The sequence below is a fragment of the Dromaius novaehollandiae genome, chromosome 1, assembly GCF_036370855.1.
Source record: "Dromaius novaehollandiae isolate bDroNov1 chromosome 1, bDroNov1.hap1, whole genome shotgun sequence".
Lineage (NCBI taxonomy): Eukaryota > Metazoa > Chordata > Aves > Casuariiformes > Dromaiidae > Dromaius > Dromaius novaehollandiae.
In genome coordinates, this window is record NC_088098.1 from 61,052,531 (window position 1) to 61,071,892 (window position 19,362).

At 44.1% G+C, this 19,362-nt stretch overlaps 1 protein-coding gene across 2 annotated transcripts in view; it reads left to right on the forward strand.

Moving 5' to 3' along the window:
• The first annotated feature begins 4,371 nt into the window (after positions 1–4,371).
• The window catches only part of DGKI (diacylglycerol kinase iota), a 226,149-nt gene continuing 211,158 nt past the window's right edge, over positions 4,372–19,362 (forward strand). For both annotated transcript variants that reach the window (XM_064514311.1, XM_064514314.1), the window contains exon 1: positions 4,372–4,649. In XM_064514311.1, the coding sequence (XP_064370381.1) occupies positions 4,459–4,649 (191 nt within the window). In that variant the 5' untranslated portion in view covers positions 4,372–4,458. The remainder of the gene's footprint in view (positions 4,650–19,362) is intronic.

Genomic DNA, 19,362 nt, shown 5'->3' on the forward strand with positions numbered 1-19,362 from the left:
ATAAAGCCCACTGAGATTAACCAAGAAAGGGTGATCTATAAGGAGCCAGTTATTAAAAACAAAAGCACATTTCACTTCATGTTAAATGAATAATACCTGTGTGTCTTGCTTCCCTCCAGTTTGTGCTTCAAAATACTAAATTTACTCTGGGATCAGCTTCGTTTTTCAGTTTCTTGGTGCTGTCTTCTGTGGGCTTCAGAGTCCACACATGAGCCATTTTTTAATGAAAGAGTTGTTTACCTTTTTATAATTGTATTCATCTTAAATTGTATTTACATAGGAGTTCTATATGTTGCTGTAAAACTAGGTTTTTGTGTATGCCTGGATCTTATTTTTGCTATGATATTACTGAGCAAAAAATAATCATTATAGAATAATATCAAGTTTGCTGGGCTGTTTCACTTCCATTTGCTAAAGTAATGTTTAGCCGCTGGTTAGTCCTTTTTTAAAAACCTATTTTGTAGGCACTTGGGTTTGACTCATGGAATTTGTGAAGAGGCAGCGCCCAGGAATGCCGAGCCAGGAGCAGGGCCTTCTTGTCAGCACCACTGGGCACTGTAGCAACAGGAATCGGGGAACGTTTCTTGAAATGGCAATCTAAATGTAGAAGATGTGTGAAAAGGAGGCAGTGCTGGAAAACAGCAGAAAAATTATAATAAAACAGAATTTAGCAGAAGGTGGAAATCGGTAACTCACCAGATAGCCAACCAGCGCCAGTGTTGGCAGAACTGCAGCGTGAAACTGCTCTGCCCAACAACGTAATTTGCTTAGATGAAAGCATATTACTACATGTTAAGCCTCAGCCACTATCGGTTACCTGATAGACGAGCAGTGCTCTACTTGAACTGCAAACGCTAATCAAAAGTTAATATTTTTTGAGGCATATCTATCTGCATTAGGATTGGGAAGGGAAGCTGGCTGCAGTTTCAACCTTGTTTAAAAAAAAAAAAGAAAGAGTGCGGATACACATACACACACACACACACACATACGCATATACATATACGTATTTTTCCTGGAGCCTACTGTGTTGTCTTGAGGGTGAATTTTGTATGACCCTCATGTAATTTGGACCATTTAAAATGGACTCACTTCTCACTGCCTAAACTAGCACACCAAACAAATAAGGTTACCTCACCTCCTTCTCCCCATTCCATCTTTTTTAATATATTGACCCCTTTATCATTAAGAAAAGGATTTTCAGTTCCTCCCATTCTAGGTAAAAGTTACTGCAGCATAACCGCCTGTGCACACTGAAGTGTTCAGCAGGGGATTTAAGAGACATGTGAGAGGCGGAATAAGCCTTCTCTTGGCTTTCCTCCACAAGGCTGAATTCCCTCCTTTCAGAGCATTTCCTGTTTCCTTCCCACTATCCACCCTGCTATTGAAGGCAGGTGGTATGGCTATAAGCTTCCACCCAGAAAAAGCGCTTACCACCTGCTGGAGCTTGTCAGCACTCCCAAATGAGCAGAGGAGTCAGTGCAGAGGGATGCAAGGTGCTCCTGTTATCCCGACAACTGAGTCCCTGCTAGAGTCGCCAGCTTGAGAAATGAGATACTGGCCGTGGGAATTCAGGCTTTTGCCAGCGCAACACTCCCAGATAGTGGCAAAACCTGCTAAGAATCTATTTTTGTGCTAATCCTTTCCCTCCTGATCCAGCCGTAAGGCTGCAGAAACATCTGTGAGTAAACCTGATGCTCCGAGGAAGTTTCTGCTGTTGTTGCCGCCCTTCTAAAACCACAGGAATTGACAGCTATGCCACGGGTGTAATTGTGTAAGCAGGGTTTTCCTTCACTTGCCTCAGATTCTCTCATAATTGCTTATCTTCAGTAAGAGGTATAGGAAGTTGATTTAGCACTTTATATTGCAAATGAGTCATGCAAATTGCAGCAGTCAGAGGGAAAGCAGGTAATCCCAGAGCATAGTATAAATGTGGTAATGTGGGCAAAATGATCACTGACAAGTAGGAGCTGCAATATGGTTGATGCTGCAGGAGGAGTGCGTGGCCCAGTGGCATGGATGCTAGCTGAAGGGAGCTAGGAGGTACTGCTTTGTTGATAGGCTTTGCACCGTGTGCTCTGGGGACACTGGAGCAATCTGCTGGGGCACAGAACTGTTCAGCTATGGACTGAAGGCGAAAAGAGCAAGGCAGTGACATGTTGTATGTTTTTCTGCTCTCTAAGTGCAAAATTAATTTGGAATTAAAGTATTTTGGCACATGCTATCAGTGTCTCCTCATAGTGACAAAACAGGTTTTTCACCAATGAAAAGGCATCATCTTAATGAGATACCTTTGATGACTAGAGGGGGGCTTATGCACCACTCCTCATCCTTGAAGCTGGATGTTGGGATAGGACAGAACTTGATGGTATGTCCATCTCAAAATGATTTAGTGTCTTTCTGCAAAAAGCATTGTCACATGCTCTTAAATGGGATACTCTGACTGGCAGTATTGGCTGCTAATTCCCCTGGAAGTTCATCTGTGGGCTTTCCGAATGAGGTCTCCGCTCTGCATGGACAAGGTGTTGATGGTTTCAGTGGAGCCCCATGCTGGTTCGCAGGTCTCTTTTGCGGGATACTCAGAGCAGGACCAGGACTTTCTATCAACAGTTCTGCAGTAAGAGCTTTAGTTTTGCTGCTAAAAAGCCATGTATTACCTTGTTTAATTATGTTTTCTTCACTGTGCTTCGTTAGAAGCTAAAATTATTCTGAGGTTTGGGGGAGACAATTTATACACATATTGTGGGATGCATGTGTGCGTGTAGATAATTCATGCATCATATACGCATATGGAAAGAATATCATTTTGAAAGCTAGTTAAACTTTTAAAATGCTTAAAAGGTAGTAAAAAGATAGACTTTTCATCACCCTTCTCTACTGCCAGCAAAGGACAGGAAAAACATTAGTTGACTGGCTTTAAGAGCCTGTCATTACTGAAGTCAAGGCAAAAGACATATGCATGCTAAGCACGGATAGGCTGAATTGTTAAATATGGTTGGAGTAGGAGCAAAAGTCAGGTATAAGGAACCTATTAGCTGTCTTCAGTCTGATTCATGCCCAAGATTTTGCCACATTTGCACTCTGGTGCCTACGGGCAGTGCATACATGCTTTTACCTGGTTTACTTTTGATTGTGCCCCTGGCTATGCCGCTGCCAAGGGATCGTAAGAGGGGGAAAGGGCAGCCATGAAGGTCATCGGTGGGTGCCGTGGGGGTTCTGAAATCTGTCCCTGTAGGGCTTGCTTTCTCCGTATAGCAGTGCTGTTCATGTTTCTCCCCTTTTTTCTTACGGCTTTCTTCTCTGGATCACATTGCCTTGGACCAGCTCTCAATGCAGGAAATATAGCAATGGATGAGGAGAATTCCTGCTGTAATTTCTGGGCAGTCCCAGACCTTGGCCTTCTCCTTACTTTATTTAATCTTATTATCACTGCCAGCTCCTGCGTTTAAATAGTCCCACACTGATGGCACCCCGGAAAGTCTTACATTTCCCCCCATGAGCAAAAGGGAGAAGGGGGAAACAACGCTGGAGGACAGTTTATTTTACTAAGCAGCACCGCGATGTTTATGCCAAAAGGTAACTCTTTGCAGTTGGCTATTTTGATTCTGAGTGTGCTAAATAGAGCTTGCCCAGGAAAAAAATTAGAAGAGATTAATATGTAACTAAACACGCTGCATAAGAAGATTACGGCATTGTTTGATGCTCTTGGGCGCTCAACCTCGCTCTCTCAAAGGCTTTTTTTAATATGGCGCTAGAAGTAAATGTGGCAAAGTTAAAGCAAGAGTCACAAGCCTGGCTCCATGCAGCATATGTGTACGTGAGAAGGGTTTACGAGGGGCGTGAGGGCAATGATTATTTTTTCGTTGAGGGGAATCATTTTTTAAAGATGCCATCCAGATTTTGGCTCTCGCAAGCGGGAGAGGAGCCACGTGGCCGCCGCCGCCCTCGCCCTGCGAAGCGTGGGGCTGTGCCCGCTGGGCCGCCTTCGCCAGGGGGGTAGGCCTGGCTTCGCGCCCACGGCGGGGGCGCCGGCGGGTGCCCTGAGGGGAGGCGGTGGCGGGCTGCGCGCTACGCCTCGGCGGCGCCCCCCGCGGCCGGGCGGCCTAACGGTCCCCGGGGGGCCGTCAGAGGGGGCGTGGCGCGGCGGGGCGTGGCGGCGGGGGGGGGCGTGGCGACGGGCTCCCCGCGCGCTGATTGGTCGGCGGGCGGCGGGGCGGGGCGGGGGGCGGTGGCGGCCGGGAGTTTCCCACAATGCCCCGCTGCAGTGCGGCCGCCGATGGATGCTGCGCGGCGGCGCTGCCATTTGCAGCCGCCGCGGCTCGCAGCGCGCCCTGGGGCCCCGGGAACAGCGGCCCCCCGGCCCCCGCCGCCCCCCAGCGCCTGCAGCCGCCGGCCGCCCCCCGCCTGCCGCCCCCGCCCCCTCCTCGCCGGGGGAGCCGCCACCTGTGCCCCGCCGCCATGAACCCCCCCGCCGCAGCCGGCGGGGAGGAGACGGGGGCGGCGGGCGGCGGCTGCCGGGGGGCCGAGGGCGGCGGGGAGGCGGCGGGCGCCGCCGGGGCGCCCGAGGAGCCGGCGCTGGCCGCCGCCGCCGAGGAGTCTCTGGAGGAGAAGCTGCGGAGCCTCACCTTCAGGAAGCAGGTGTCCTACAGGTGGGTGCCGCGGGGCGGGGGCGCCGAGCCCGCCCGCCGTGGCCTGCCCCGGGGCAGGCAGGGTCCGCTGCGACGCCCCGCAGCGGGGGGGCCCCAGCTCCCGGCCGGAGCCCTGCGGCAGCTCCTCAGAGCTGTGCGCCGCCAAGCAGGCGAGCAGCCCCCGGTGCGGTGCGGAGGGCTGGCTGGTGATGCCCCTCTCGCCGGCAGTGGGGGAGACGCGAGGGGGGTGGTGTGCCTGCGCGAACTTCAGAGTTAGCCTGAAGCCTCAGAAATGTGCCAGGGGAAGAGACTGGACCTGCTTCCCTGTGGGACCGGGGAGTAGCTCGGCTGCGCTGAATAACAAGTCAGCGGCTTGCGTTCGTGGGGCCTCCACACGCTCACAGAAAGGGACTGGTAAAGCTTTTCTGGTGGCGATGCTGCTTCTGAGGGGAGCTTCTCTGTGGGAAGTCTCATAAAGTGCAAGTTGTCTTTCCATCTCTGCTCCCCCTCTCCTTGCCGGGAGGTGTTATGTAAGCACGAGTGGTTGACGATGTAGGTGGGTGTTCGTACTTAATACCCACGTGCAACCCCCCTGATTTGTCGGGCAGTGGACCAGAGACCAAGAGCATGCAGCCGCCTTGGTGGTGTACTGTCCACTGTAACCAAGGCAGAGTGATACTTTCATAACCAGGGGCTTGCATTTGTATTGCTGTGCCTTTATCCCAAATGCTTTACACCAAATAAACGAGTTTCTTCCTCGTATAAATACACCCGTGTGAATGGCTATCTAATAGGGTGAATGGGTAACTAATAGGGTTTGTCTGCTTTTTTGTTACCAGTTAGAATCTGTCAGTGGTCGGTAGAGCTGAAATTGGTTGCTGTTTGAGAAGCTTCATGCAAAAAGTTTTCCAGTCTTGCCTAATTCTGACAGCTTTCTGGCTGCATAGCCCCAGCGGAGGCAGCACACTATCAGTGACTAGTGTTCCTGCTAGGGGTGAGCCCTCGTAACCAAGAGGATAGAAAACACTTACAGAGCTGCTTCTTATTTCTGCTTTGGAAGGAAGGAAAGGAAAGAGGGCTTTCTAGCTCTAGGTATGTTATCTGAAAAATCTTCTCTGACATGGAAATATTTCTTTAATGTACTTGTGACATCAATTTACATCTGAGACGGCTTAGTAATGGTTTGAGTCTGCATGTGGTAGGCTTTAAAAATGGCATAATTATAGTCTTCATAGCTGAAGCTTTATATAATACTTCGTGTATGGATAGACACTTCATGAGAGCTGATTGACTGGTGAGTGTAAAGTTTGGGATGATTCATATGAGACTCAATTAGATGAGTGATGTAAAAAGCGGAACTTATTGGACACCTAGAGAACATTACATTCATGCTTTGTCTCTCAAGACTTGGTGATATTTTTTCTAGTGCATGCTATTTAGCAGCAAGTTGTACCTATTGCAGGTGAAGGTGGATGCTGAAGGTGGGCTATGGAGGTAACTGCTTGTGAGACAGTGCTGCTAACATATGTCTGCCCTTGGTACAGAAAGGATAGAGTTTGCAATAAATTTTACATGTGTTTTTAGTCAGGCTATACATTTTCCCTTTATTTCGTTAGTTTTGGCATCTTCCCCTCTTGGGGGAAAATATTAAAATCTATTTATAATGCTCTGTTTTCTAGATTATCTAGCAGTATGCTAAAGGTGGGGGGGTTCTTCAGTTTTTCTGCATGGTATATATGTGTAAGGGTTTCATAATAAATGTTGATAGAAGGAAATGTAAGGTTTATTTCTATTCCTCCTCCTGCTGCTCCACTCCTCCATCTAGGCAAGCGTACAAGTCCTGACTCTTTAGATTAAAAGTCTTTTACTAAGCATCTCTTGAGGCAGATTACTCATTCTGCTTGACTTAGACAATGTGCAAGAGAGTACATTCTCTTTGCATCTTTGGATTTCCAAGCTTCCACTTCTTTTGGGGCTGGCTTCCTACAAATAACGTTCAGTCTCTCCTTTCCTTATAGAGAGAACAATCGGAGCAGATACAAGAGTGGAAGATTTTTGCTAAGGACCTCTACTGTGCTCTCCCTCCCCTCTCCCAGCCTGCTTAAATTGCTACCTTTCCTCTCAGTAAATTATGGTGCTGAAATGCATTTGTAAATATATATGACTGTATAATATGCAGGAAAATCTATTTATGTTGGCATTTGGTCTCCCTTATATACTAGTATAACAGAAGTTATTCAAGGCTCCACACCAGCTTTCAAAAGGCTCATTTAGGATCCTATCTGTAGGTATATTACTGATGTGCACTCACATATCTGTATTTACAAGTGCAGAAAAAACCACCGTTGGAACTTGCTTAAAATAATGCAGATTCATGCAAATACAAGTAAACAATTCTGTTATTGATGTGTGAAGAAACGAAACGGGGTGACTCAAAGAGTGGCCAAGGTATTGTCATGAGGGGAAAAAAGGAAGGCGAAGAAGAATAAGAAAAATATTTCCTGTATCAACTTTATGTTAATCGCTCCCTACCATATGCAACCATGGTTTACCAGAACTTGCCTAAAAAAAGTTCCATCTTTTTTCCTCCCCATTTTTTTTTGTTACCAAATAGCAACTGTTTTCATTGTAAAGTAGATCTGCTTAGGCATTTACGTGGTTACTGCATACACATAACTTCTTAGTTTCTCTAGAACCAGAGGCATCCATAATACAAGCTGAGATACGGCTTGCAGTGCAGAAATTGCTGTATTAAATGCATAATGAATGTGTGTAGTAAATACATATGTAGGTGTGTTTGTCCCCCATATCAGACTGCCAGGTTTTGTGACCTAGAGGAAACCAAGCAACAAACTTGCTTTGAATAATATAGCTGTGTTGCACAGGGAGCTCTGAAATCCTACTGACCTTGCTGTGTGCCAGCTATCATATACCCACCTTGCATCTGATGTTCACAAAACGTTGCACCAAAAGCTCTTCATTCCGTTAAGAATAAATGTTTGCTTGCTGTTTTCTTTCTAGTAACATGATGTAACCACGTATACATACACAGTGGGGATATGCCACTCCTCTGTGCTTGTGCGGGAGCTAATGGGTTTAAAGTGTCTGGTTCTGTGTGTGTGTGTGTGCATGTGTGTGTATGTGCTGCCAACACGATACTTAAGTGGATCTTAATTTGCAGCTGGGGCGCCTGCCCTCCCTGATGCCCGGCACTGTGATAGGTGGTGCTGCCGGAGCTCTGCTGGCAGCCAGGACGTACCACTAGTCCCTCTGGCAGCGCAGGGCTGCCGAGGGAGCACACTGTAATCAGAAGTGTCAATCCCTTGATTAGGGATATCTTGCAGATCTGGTGCCTGGCTAGACTAAATGAAAGCACAGAGAAATGGTCTCTCTTATGAGCCTCATGCACTTAAATCAGGCCAACCTACTTAATATTTGGATGCTTATATCAGGATGCCAACAGCTTAGCAGCCATTTTAGTGCTAATTTTTATCATACAAATATAGAATTAAGTATCTGCAAGGCTTTTTGGCATTTATGCCTAGAAGTCTGAACCATGGGCTCGCAAAACGAAACATGTTTTTTCTCATAAACTGATTGAACCGAAAGTTCAGATTCCCACTGCCCGGTGAAGAAATTGGCAAATAAAAAAAGAGTGAATCAAATGTGTGCCTCTGCCAAAGAGAAATGTTCCCTTAAAACTGGCTGGTTCTCAGAGGAGTATTTACCTCCTACACTGCTAGACCCAGCTGAACATTTACTAGATGCTGTCACACAAAGGTAGCGAGCAAGCTTTTGTTTCCTTTTATAACTTTTATAACTTAGCCACAGTGAAGTTCTGTGAATAACTTCATGTTCTTTAGATAAAGTACATGTCAATATAACTTTCCCCAAATTAACTTTTGAAATAAAGAGAAATTAAGATTTTACCAAAGAGAAGCTCAGTAAGAATATTTCCACAATAAAAGGAAATAGCTACAGAAAGCTCTGTGAATAAAGCTGCTTCCTGCAGGTTTCCTGGAAGTACTTGCAGCTCTAAAAACTTCAGCTGAAATATAGTGCTGTCATTTTAATTGTTTAAGCTTAGAGAACTATTAAAAGGTCGAAGGAAGCCATAAATAATGCAATTATGTTTTAAAATTTCTTAATATTTACTATTTAGAAATCCAGGCAATCTTGGTTAGTGGCACTGGGCATAAACATAGGGTCATCCCCTTGTGTAAAGTTGTTATGGCCCTCCTGTGAGAACTTAGCAAAGAGTTGCCACTCGGGAATAGCTTATCTAAAGAAATGTAATTTAACTTTGACCAAGTGGAGGAAGCTTTTGCTCGATGTGGCAGGTGGCAGACTTTAGGAATCTTGCTGTTAGGTGGCTTAGGGTTTTTCAAAAGTAAGGCCATAGAGTCACATGCTGTTAATCTGCAGCAGTTTGGCTACTTGCTTATTGTGCTTTTTATTTGACTAAGGTGAATTTGCCTGAATAGGAAACAATGGGTTTTACTCTTAGTAATGGAAATGACTGGAGGCGGTGGTTTTCTTAACTCACCCTGTCCATTGGTAGTCCACTTCCACTCAGAAATGTCTCTAAAATGAGCAGTTTGAGTTACTATGCTTGATGTTTTTCTCTGACGTCCCAAACAAATTTGGGATGTAAGTTATATCCCTTTTTTTAATCCTTCCCCTGTATTATATAGGTAGGCCAGCCAACAGAAGCCAAGAATCAAACTGTTTTCTCCTCCTGTGCCATCATCAGGGATATCTGATTGTTTATTGTGGCAAAAAGTAGCCAGAGTTATAAATAGAATGAGTTTTGTTACTGAAGGGGAAAAGTTATGGCATAGAAGTCCACGGAGATCCTTGATTTAAAAAAAAACAAAAAACCAAAAAAAACCCCAACCCCCCCCCCCCCCAAAAAAAACCTCATCACTGTTGATGTGCTGTGATAACACAGAGAATATGATATAAATACCTGGGACTACAGATGCATTGTTAGACCAAAACAGAACTTTAAGTAATAGGAAACATCCTAATCTTTTGCTTCAGTTATTTGCAGAAATGATAATGATTACACAACTCACATCACTTCTCAGCAAATATTAAATAGTCAGGATGATAGAAGTGTCTCCTATTACTAAGACTTCATTATTTTATAAAATATGACAGCATTTACTAGTGTTTTGTGAAGATTACAAATAAAGTGGAAAGACACTTGTAAAAAATAAAAACACCTAACTCAAATCCTTTGATCTTTTAATTGTACTGATTTCTGATACTCAAGTTTCCTTGCTTCTTTATAGGTCTCCTATTTCTGTAAATTACTGGGGTTGTTCTGCATCAAGACGGATGAACTTCTATCTTCTACCAAATGTCAAGAAAATAATTTTCACTCACCAGCCTAATCTTGTAAGATCTGCTTACAAGTTGTTAGAGTTGTGAGTATGTACTGTACTAAGTTGGTACCACCCACTCGTAACAGTGACTCTGCTTACTTTCCTACCTGAAACAGCCATCACTGCTTTATCTCCCAAAATGTGTCACTTCACACTTTTGGGTACAAGAAGGGGCCCTCCTGAAACTTTTTTTATGCATGAAGTGTTGAGGAAGGAGTTGGCAGTTCTGTGTTAGAATAAAATGCTGAAAAAGGCTAGGACAATTCAGAAACAAGAATAATAATACTGTGGGAAAGACAGGTTTACACTTAATGCTCTGGCTGCAAATCTGCCCCCCCCGTGTCTCTAGGTCACACAAAGTAATGGATTGTTTTTCCGATTTAGGCCATGTGTCTTATATTTTCCCTTTTGTATATGAGGCTTGCAATGCTTTGCAAAAGACATATTCTTGTATGATAATTTTAAATAAAGCTACCTGCGATCTCCAATGGAATTATGTACATGCCCAGAAGTAGATAAATGCATAATCGATTTGAAAGGGGGCCTCTGAGTAGGTAATGAAGCTGTTATGTAGCACCAACACAAACCTGTAGATTCAGGTAGCCCTAGGACTGCCCCAGGTGGAAAATGTCATCAGGTAATAAATACTGCATCAGATAAGTGTGATGGGGTAGAAAGACCCTTTTGTTTCGGTTAGTCCTTTGGAATATGTGAGCAGCTCTTCCCACCCAGGTCAGTCGGTCAGTCCATGGGGCTGATAAAATGACTTCCTTGAAGGCTTGCCAAACTTCTGCCAACTTTTTATTTGGCAAATTTGGCAATTTGGCAGGGCTGCTGGGAAGATGATGCATTACATGCATTGCTCTTCTGTGCTCCTTCTTCTTTGTCTGTAAATCCAGCACAGCCTGGGCATGAGATGCTGACAATAATTGTCAAAGGCTTTCCCAGATATTACAGAAAAGGGCGGGGGGGGGGGGGGGGAAACGAGTAGGGACGAGTCTCCTTTGCTCTCAGGCAAAGGAGACTCACGGCTTTGAGGCAACCTCTTTTAGTTGCAGAACTGACTATGAGGAATTTTGCCTTGCAATAAAATGGAAGTGGAAAGTTGGGGCTTTTCTGTGTGTGTTTTCCTACAAGGTTTTTATTAACCCTTTGTAAGCTGGAAAGATGCATTAGCTCAACTATACTATTCACCTGTGTGCCCTGATGGCTTCTCTGCAACCCCTCTGCACTCTTTTGGTTTTTGAGTGATTTGATTATTATCAACCTTAACAGACAAGCTGTGTGTCACTGTGTGTATATGAAAAAAGGTGGAAGAATACATTAAGAGAAGGCTCTGCATATTTTTATGTCTATGTGTACAGGGTCTATAGGAGCCTGCATATGGGTCAGCACTGGGTATTTGATGGCCGCGTGGGGGTAGGATGATGCTGGGATGAATAACATCAGTAGTGTGAAGGAAGGGTACAGCAGACCACAGGCATAGGGGACTCTGCTGTGTGTTTTCCATGTTGCAGCTATGTGGGGAAAATCATCTATACTTTCTACTAAATAATTTCTTGGTTTTGGGTGGGCTGAGAAAAGTGTATCTAGGTAGGCTGTGTGTTTGGGGGCCTTGGTGTGTGCATGTAAATGTGCAGGAATTTAAGATGGGGGGGCTGTCATTAGTGACAGTTGGGTTGCTAATCCCAGCATATGGCATGCAGTTTTCCCCCCTTTATTAAACTGTCCTTTCATCTGAGGTTATGCATATTTATGTCTATAAAATGTTAAGGGGGGTGGGGAGGGGGAGGGAGAGAAGCTCTGACTGGCACTTCCAGAATCACTTCGATTTAACAGCTGTTTGAAGGCTTATCTATGTTTATAAATTACAGATTATAATGGGAAATTGCTATTTTATCTGGGCTGTCTGCTGTTTTTTGAGGTTATGGCTTCAAATTCCTACTAGAAAGTTTTCCAGACCACTGGCACCACATGTTACCTAACACTGATCCCTGCTGTCATAGACAGATGGCCAAGAGAGACAAGAGAAGTTTCAGTTTACTTAGAAAGTTAGTATGCCTCATACCAGCTTTCTGCGTTGTTGCTCGTCCTGGGTACCTTTGTGGATAAATACGGAATATGGAAAGATTTCAGTCCCTCGGGCTGCCAGTGAGGTATATTCCAGCTCATGAGTAAACTCATTGGGATCAGGGGACTTGTGCCATGGGCTGCCCTGTAGCCTCAGCTGGGCTATGCATCCATTGCAGAGATGATATTGATGGCTTAGGCTGTTTGGCTTATTGATAACAGCCCTTGGCAGAGAGATGCAGGCTCTTTCTGAAGGTTCAGGGATTTGGAGGAAGGTGGTGGTGACTGGCAAGACTGCGGTGGGAGATGTGGGTGCGCATAGTGGCAATGTGGTAGGTGAATATGTTGTCTTGCTTTGCATTATCCTCTTCAGATGGATCAAAAATTCTCCATTCCTCCCTAGCCAGTGCTGAGCAGTGTATCTTTAATGTCTAGGACTAAAGGATGTCTGATTAGGGTTATAAGAAAAGTGAGGGTTTGGGCTATGACCTGATGTGTAACACGGTTAGTCTTTATAGGAGGAGAAAAAGAACTACCCATTTTTAATATAGATCTACTTATGTAATACTCATTTCAATATTTGTCATTTCACTAATTTCAAAAAAATTTCAAAAATTGTAAAATTTGTGTTGGTATTTGTAATTTCTTTTAAATGTTTTGAGCTTGGCCTTTCTTAAAAACAAAATGCAGAAACCCTAATAGCTGGATTATACTTTCTAAACTGTATGACTCATCAGGCAACTTGACTCGCTGGGGAACATTTTCCAAGTGGGGTAGGGATTAAGCTTCAATTGCACAGATTCATCAAAGATGATGAGTCGAACAACTTAAAATCCCTTTGTGCTCTGAAACTGCTCCCTGGTGCTGTGTAATATGCAGGGGGGACTGTTTGTGATGCTCTGAGAGGTGGCATGGGGTTTCTGGGGACTGGAGGAGAGGGTGAGGAAGGGAGATGACTTTGAAGCCTGTTAGCATTAAAAGATGATGAGAAAATACCTTCCTGTCATCACTTTATTTCATTAGGTTGCTAATGAGTTTCCCCTGGGGATGGTAATGGGGTAGTTTTTATGCTTTTATCCAATTAGCAAATGATCCCAGGAGTATATCCTTTTGTTGTTAAAACACATTGAGTTTCATTCCAGCTCAAGCACCGCATCCTGTAGATTCTCTGAAGGCAGTGTGATGCCATGTGTAGGTGCATGCAAGGCTAGGTTCTTGGTTATTATTTGCTGACGTTAACCTGATTTATGGTTTCGAAATGATGCCCTAGAGGGCAATGGACTCTCCTATGAAAGCAAGCGAAATGCCGGAGCTGTGAATAAAGTTTCATTATGAGTTTTGAGGTTAGTTGTAAATTGAGACATTGAAAAAATTCACGTGTTATTCCGTGTACATAGGAAACAAAAGAAAAGTGCCTTTGTGTTTGCCTTAAGGGATATCCAGTACTGGTGTGTTGTCAGCTGCCTATGCTCATAGGATCTGTTGCTGCTGGCACTGTAGTCACCTTCAGGTTTTAGCCTGATTTAAAATGACATTGAAGAAGGAATTAGCAGCAGTACCAATGCAGCCTGCATGTTTGGTTGCGGGTGGTCTTCCATTAGCTGAGAGGAACTTAAGCTGTTCTTTATTTTTCATTTTGCCTCTGCAGGTAGCCGACAGTTTCAGCTGTCACTTCTCTTCCAGGGCAGTATATTTCACTTTGGAAGGGATAGTTTCTCACTATATTTGTTTTGTTCCTGGCCGGTTTTTACTGTGATAGAATTTCTGGATTTCTTTAGTACTTTCTAGTTGCTCCCTTTCCACTCTTTAGCATGTCTCTGTGGCCCTTTCCTCAGTCTGGGAATGTACCTATGTCTATCTTCTGCTTTCTGATTCCTGCAGATACGCTGGTGGTCTGAGTGGGTTTATGTACCTGGGGCTGATGGTGCATAGTAGAGTGAGTGAAGAACATACAGGTACACAAATAATGTGCATCATTTTCTATGAGATTACCTTTAAATTATTCAGTTTGCTCTATCAGTTTTTTCCTGCCTCCCATGGCTAGTGCGCGCTTTACAGTCTGGTGCTGCATCTCTAACGCTTTATTATCAAGATGTTCATCATAAACTGCTTCCTTTCCCCCTTTACATTTGCAGTACTGGAGTTTTACAAGCCCTGTTGTAGAGGAGTACGGTGCAGTGGTTGTGAAGTGATTATGTATATCTTCTATCTGCAACTGGAAATAAAGGTGGAGACTGGTTTTGAGCTTTTCCCAGTTGCAGTAATGCAAACCTGTGGCAAAGGGGAGTTTTCATTTCACAAATCTGAAAGGAGCCATATCATCATTTGATAACTGTGCTGTGATCCAGGGAAACCAGCAAGATTGTTGAGTATTGGGTTATTTGCTATCTGTCTTGCCAGCTCTTTGTTTCTCCTCTTTCAGCAGATAGAGGGAGGGATGACTAGTGCTGGCTGTGATGCTGGGGCGGTTAGCTGGACTGAGACCAACGTAGCACTTCAGATGTCCCCTCACAAATCTCATATACAGTGTTTAGAAACTGCTAACTTGATGGCATTCAAACAGGTGATTTAGGGGTGACAGTTCTTTCCCACATTGCCTTACCTAGCAAACCTGAATGCTTTTAAAAGGAGAGCAAAACCTTAATCCTTAGCAGGGATGGGCAGTGACAGTCTAGCCTGGAAGGCTTTGGTGTGCTCCAGTGGGGAGGCTGGCTGGAATGAAGGCTTTCTGGAAAGGATACTGCATGCATTTCCCCAGGGATAGTGTGGGCTCTCCTGGCCTGTGGTGAGCTCCTGCCCAGATCCCTGCCTCCCCCCTTTTGGAAACGTGAGGATCATCAGCAATGCAAGCCAAGTGCAGTGTTTCCATGAGTTAGTTACGTTCTCCCCAGCCTTTGGGCGTAGTTTCAAGCTGAAAGAAGCTCCCTTTGAAATGCTTCCCAGGGCAGGATGGACCCAGAAAGCTTGTATGTGAGCTCTCCCCTTAATGACAGTGTGTCAGAGAAACCTTGTATGTGATTTTTTTTTCCTTTTCTTTTTTGAATGGAGCCAAATTCTTATCCCTTCTTCTTTTTCTTTCATTAAAGACACAGAGTTCAGATATCTCCACTGGCTATTTCTGGTAACTGGAAGAGATCTCTAGTGCAGCGCAGGACTATTTTTAATTTTCTTATATGTAGTTACCCAGAATCAGTCTATTCCAGATGAAGCGATGCATTCCTCCCAGTTTTCACCTCAAGTGTCTGGGGAAAATGCCAGAGATCAGGTAATGGGGAATTTTAAAGAAACACCACCCCTAATCCCTGGGTTGGGTAATACTGTTTTCTCTCCTCATCCCTATCTCCTTACCACAGAAAGGAAAGTAACAAAATCCATCATCAGCTCTGATAGGAATGTGAAAATATCCTCAACCTGTTCATATAATAACTGCTTACGTTTCCAATTCCCTTTTTTCTAGCTTGGCATTCATATTAGTACCTGATCTTGTGCTGACTTCAAATAAAACAGCCATACAAAGTGAATACAGAAAAGTACAAGTATACAAGTAAAGCCACAGCTGCTGAACCCCTGTGTGGGGGTTCCTCTCTTCTCGTAACTCCTGCTGTCTCTCTACTGAAACAGAAAATACGATGACTAATTTTGGGAGTGAGATGGAAGGAAGAGGAGAGAGGGGAGCTGACCTGTGTTTATGAAAATGCTGGGTTCATACCTCCTGGCTTCCTAATTGTTAAAGGCCTTTGTTTATTCGGAGAAAGTGGCAGCACAGACAGCAGCTGTGAAAGCTTTCATCACATACTGATTATGCGCCTGTCCTGACTTAGCAGAAAAAGTCAGTAATTCACTTTCTCTGGCCTTTCTCCTGGGATTACTCATGTCTTTTGCTTCCTAAAAATTGTAGATAATCTTCTTTCACATGTGAGTTGCCAGATATCAGAGGGCCTTGCCTTTCTGCCACCAATGACATTGTTTTGCTACTCTTTGCAGCTGTGCCTCTTACTAAATGAAAGCTGCAGCTGAGCGTCTCCTGGAGGATGTGGATGTGGGCCCACAGTTAGGCGAAGCAGGCATATGCCTGAGCTTCCAGACCCATCTGCTTAAATTTGATGGCTCTGTAGGTCACAGAAAGTAGTCTTGATCATTCAGCCCTTCAGCTGACCAGGAACAGATGTTTCCAATGTGACCCATGCTCAGGGTCACAAGCACCTACCAGATGAGATGAGGAAAGGAAGGGAGTGTGGGAAGTCTGTCTTAGGCTGCATTAGGTAGTGCTTTATAACAGCAACGTTTCCAAGCTCGAAAGAGGCCATTAGTGGTGAGAAAGAGAAAAGGGGGGCGGGTGGAAAATCACAGCCCAGCTTTCCCTAATTCAATCGAAGGGCTGAAGGGAATGGGAAAGACGTTAATTCACCTCTGGCAAGAGAAGCAGGCTGCTGTCTCAAAAGGCTGTTCCCTGGCAAGTCAGCTCTCCTGCCCTCTTGCACGGGCAGCGTGAGAGTCACAGGCAGAAGATGCGCCCCCTGGTCTCGCTGTGCCTGGGCAGTTGTCCTCGCTCTCTGCATGGTGGCCGGGCCAGAGAGCCCCTTCCCCATCCCCTTCCTGGTTCCCCCTGCCTCCTCTGCCCCAAGTGTCGAGCTGGAGCTTTCTTTCTGATTCAGTCATTCTGAAAACAGTGTCACAATTTGTCAGGTGCTGAGAGTGATATTTGCTTGATGGAAATGTTGGCCCTATTGTGAATCAATTCTAACAGCTTTTCACAGCAAGGTTGTAAGACAATGAGGCAAATTTACGACACATGCAGACAAAGGATCTTCTATTATGTATGAAAACATAAATAATAGGAGGATAAATGCAAAACAGTTAGATCATCTTAAAGAATGTCTTTGGGGTAGCTGTTACACTTTTGCAGGCACAACAGTACACGTTAGCACGTAACTCTAATGACAGAGGTATACACATACGTCAATGACGAAAACAAACAGGTATGTCTAAAGGGCTCCATCCTAAAGAGGCTGAGTTGTGGGTGTATGCAAAAACATGAGAGAGACTTCAAAGATGTTCTGTAAAGGATCTGTTCAAACAGAGCAGCACAATGGGAAAACACATGATTATTCCTTAAAATGAGGCGATATCTCATTCTAAATTAAAAGAGAAAATTGGGCATGAGGTAAAACCTGTGAAGGTAGCATAACATATGCATTCTTTTGTAATTCAAATTTTATGTAATGAAGAAGGCTGCCTGAAAAATTTCCAGTGTAACATTTTTTTAAATTTTGACATAATGATATTTTCCAACTGAAATCTTCTGGGGGAAATGTTAATTTTGTTTTCAAAAGATAGATGAAAAACACATTCAGCTATTCATCTTAACTCGTAATGCTATTAACTGAAATAACGAATAGTTGATGATATTCCTTGGAATGTATTTATGCTGAATTCTTTTTTTTTGTTTCTCCTCTCATTCAGAGGAGAAAAGTTAATTTGTTTTGGTTTGAAATATAAGAATTTCCTAAAGAATGGAAATACTGAGTTTTCAGACCAGCCAAAGTTGTTATCTGGTAGCCTCTGTGAAAGTAGCTTAGTTGTAATTAATTTTCAATGATAGAAATAAGTTGTAACACTTAGTGTTAATCAACACCATGATTGTGAGCCTCTTCTGAAGGAGTAAGGACTGAATGAACATGGAAGCAGAATTGCCCTCTGACTGTTAGCAGGAGTCCCTTGATGTCAAGATTAAAGTGTATTAACAGGATTATATTGGGTAGTGGACTGCCATCTACAATGGATAAACAGGTCATTCTCTAGGGGTGCCTGAAGGTCAAATGTACAGAAGGTGTATGCTTAACTTTTTTCTTTTTTTTCCTCTATTTCTTTCCTTCTCTTTTTAAGAATATTCTGTGTCTGGAAGTCTGCCCCTGGAGCTACTGGTGGATTCCACCTTGTTAGTACTGAAAAATGAGGTCACCACTTATTGGACATGAACTTACCTTATACACAGGAGGGAGCTGATCTCTGATTTTAGGGCTGGAAAAGCTTTTGCCCTCAGGAAACGTTCATCTGTTTTTCTGCTGTTTCTGCTACTTCTTTCTCCTTCTGACCATGAAGCAGCCAGATCAGCATTTACACTCTCAGTGAGGGGCACCAAAGAGGTGCATGGTGGTCTCTCTCAGCATGTTCTGGTCACTGGGCTTGTGCCACAGCCTGCTGGAGTCTGTGGGGGTGATGGTTTAATAGGAGTCAAATTTCTGTGAGATATGGCTCTCAGGACTGAGCAGCTCCTGTCCAACTAATCCCGGCAGGGACAGGGAGGCAGCCAGCATATTTATAACGGCTGCCTGTGGAGGGTCAATGGCTGTCCTCTGTTCAAGACTGAAGGGTGTTGATAACTACATCATGAAAAGGAATATATCTGATATGCATGACAGCAAGACAGTATTTATTATAATAAATTACATCTGGGCAATGGATTGCTGACTTGTCTGTCAAAGAACAGTGTCTGCTTGTGCTAGTTGCACCATTCCTGACATCTGACTCCCACAGGATTTAAGAACTTTCTTGGGAAGAGACCATGTGAGTGTGCAGTTCTCGCTATTAAGACTAATGCATTTCCTTCTAATGGCTCTGCTCTGATGAATCAGTCCCCACATGTAAGCGTTGATGGTGGTGTCACTTATTACTAGCTCTTGAAAAAACTGTGAGTACTGATACGTGTGAAGAAGTCAACGTAAGGAGGGGAGGAATTATTTTCGAGGAATAATTTTAGGCTAGGGAGACTACCCTCCCTTGGTGTTTTGGATAGTCATTAGCAAGAGAGTGTGGCTTCTCCAGAGGACAATTTTGCCTGCCTAATTCAGGTTCTGGCTCCAAACTGTCCTCTGGAAGAGCCCATATCTATTGACTGCAGAGAGAGTCTGAGAAGAGCAGACTAAAATTAGCTTTTGTGTGGACCCCTCCTATGAAGAAGATGAGTAGACATATATGCTTGTTAGTACTTGACAAATATTTCCAAGGAAAAAATGCAAAACCTGGGAAATATTTGTAAATAGCATGTTTTTTCAGCATGAGGGTTTTTTTGATATTGAGGGTTTTGTGGGGTTTTTGTTTGTTTTTGTTTTTGCTTGGAAGAGAGAAATCTAGTTTGAAGTGGAGGTGGTGACTTCTTTTAGTGGATGCTGGCAAGTATGTCAGTTTTTAAAAGTGCTGCAGTAGCTCTCCAGCCAAATGGAGATGTTGCCATTTTGTCTGCTGTGACCTGCATCTTTAAAAGGAAATTTTTG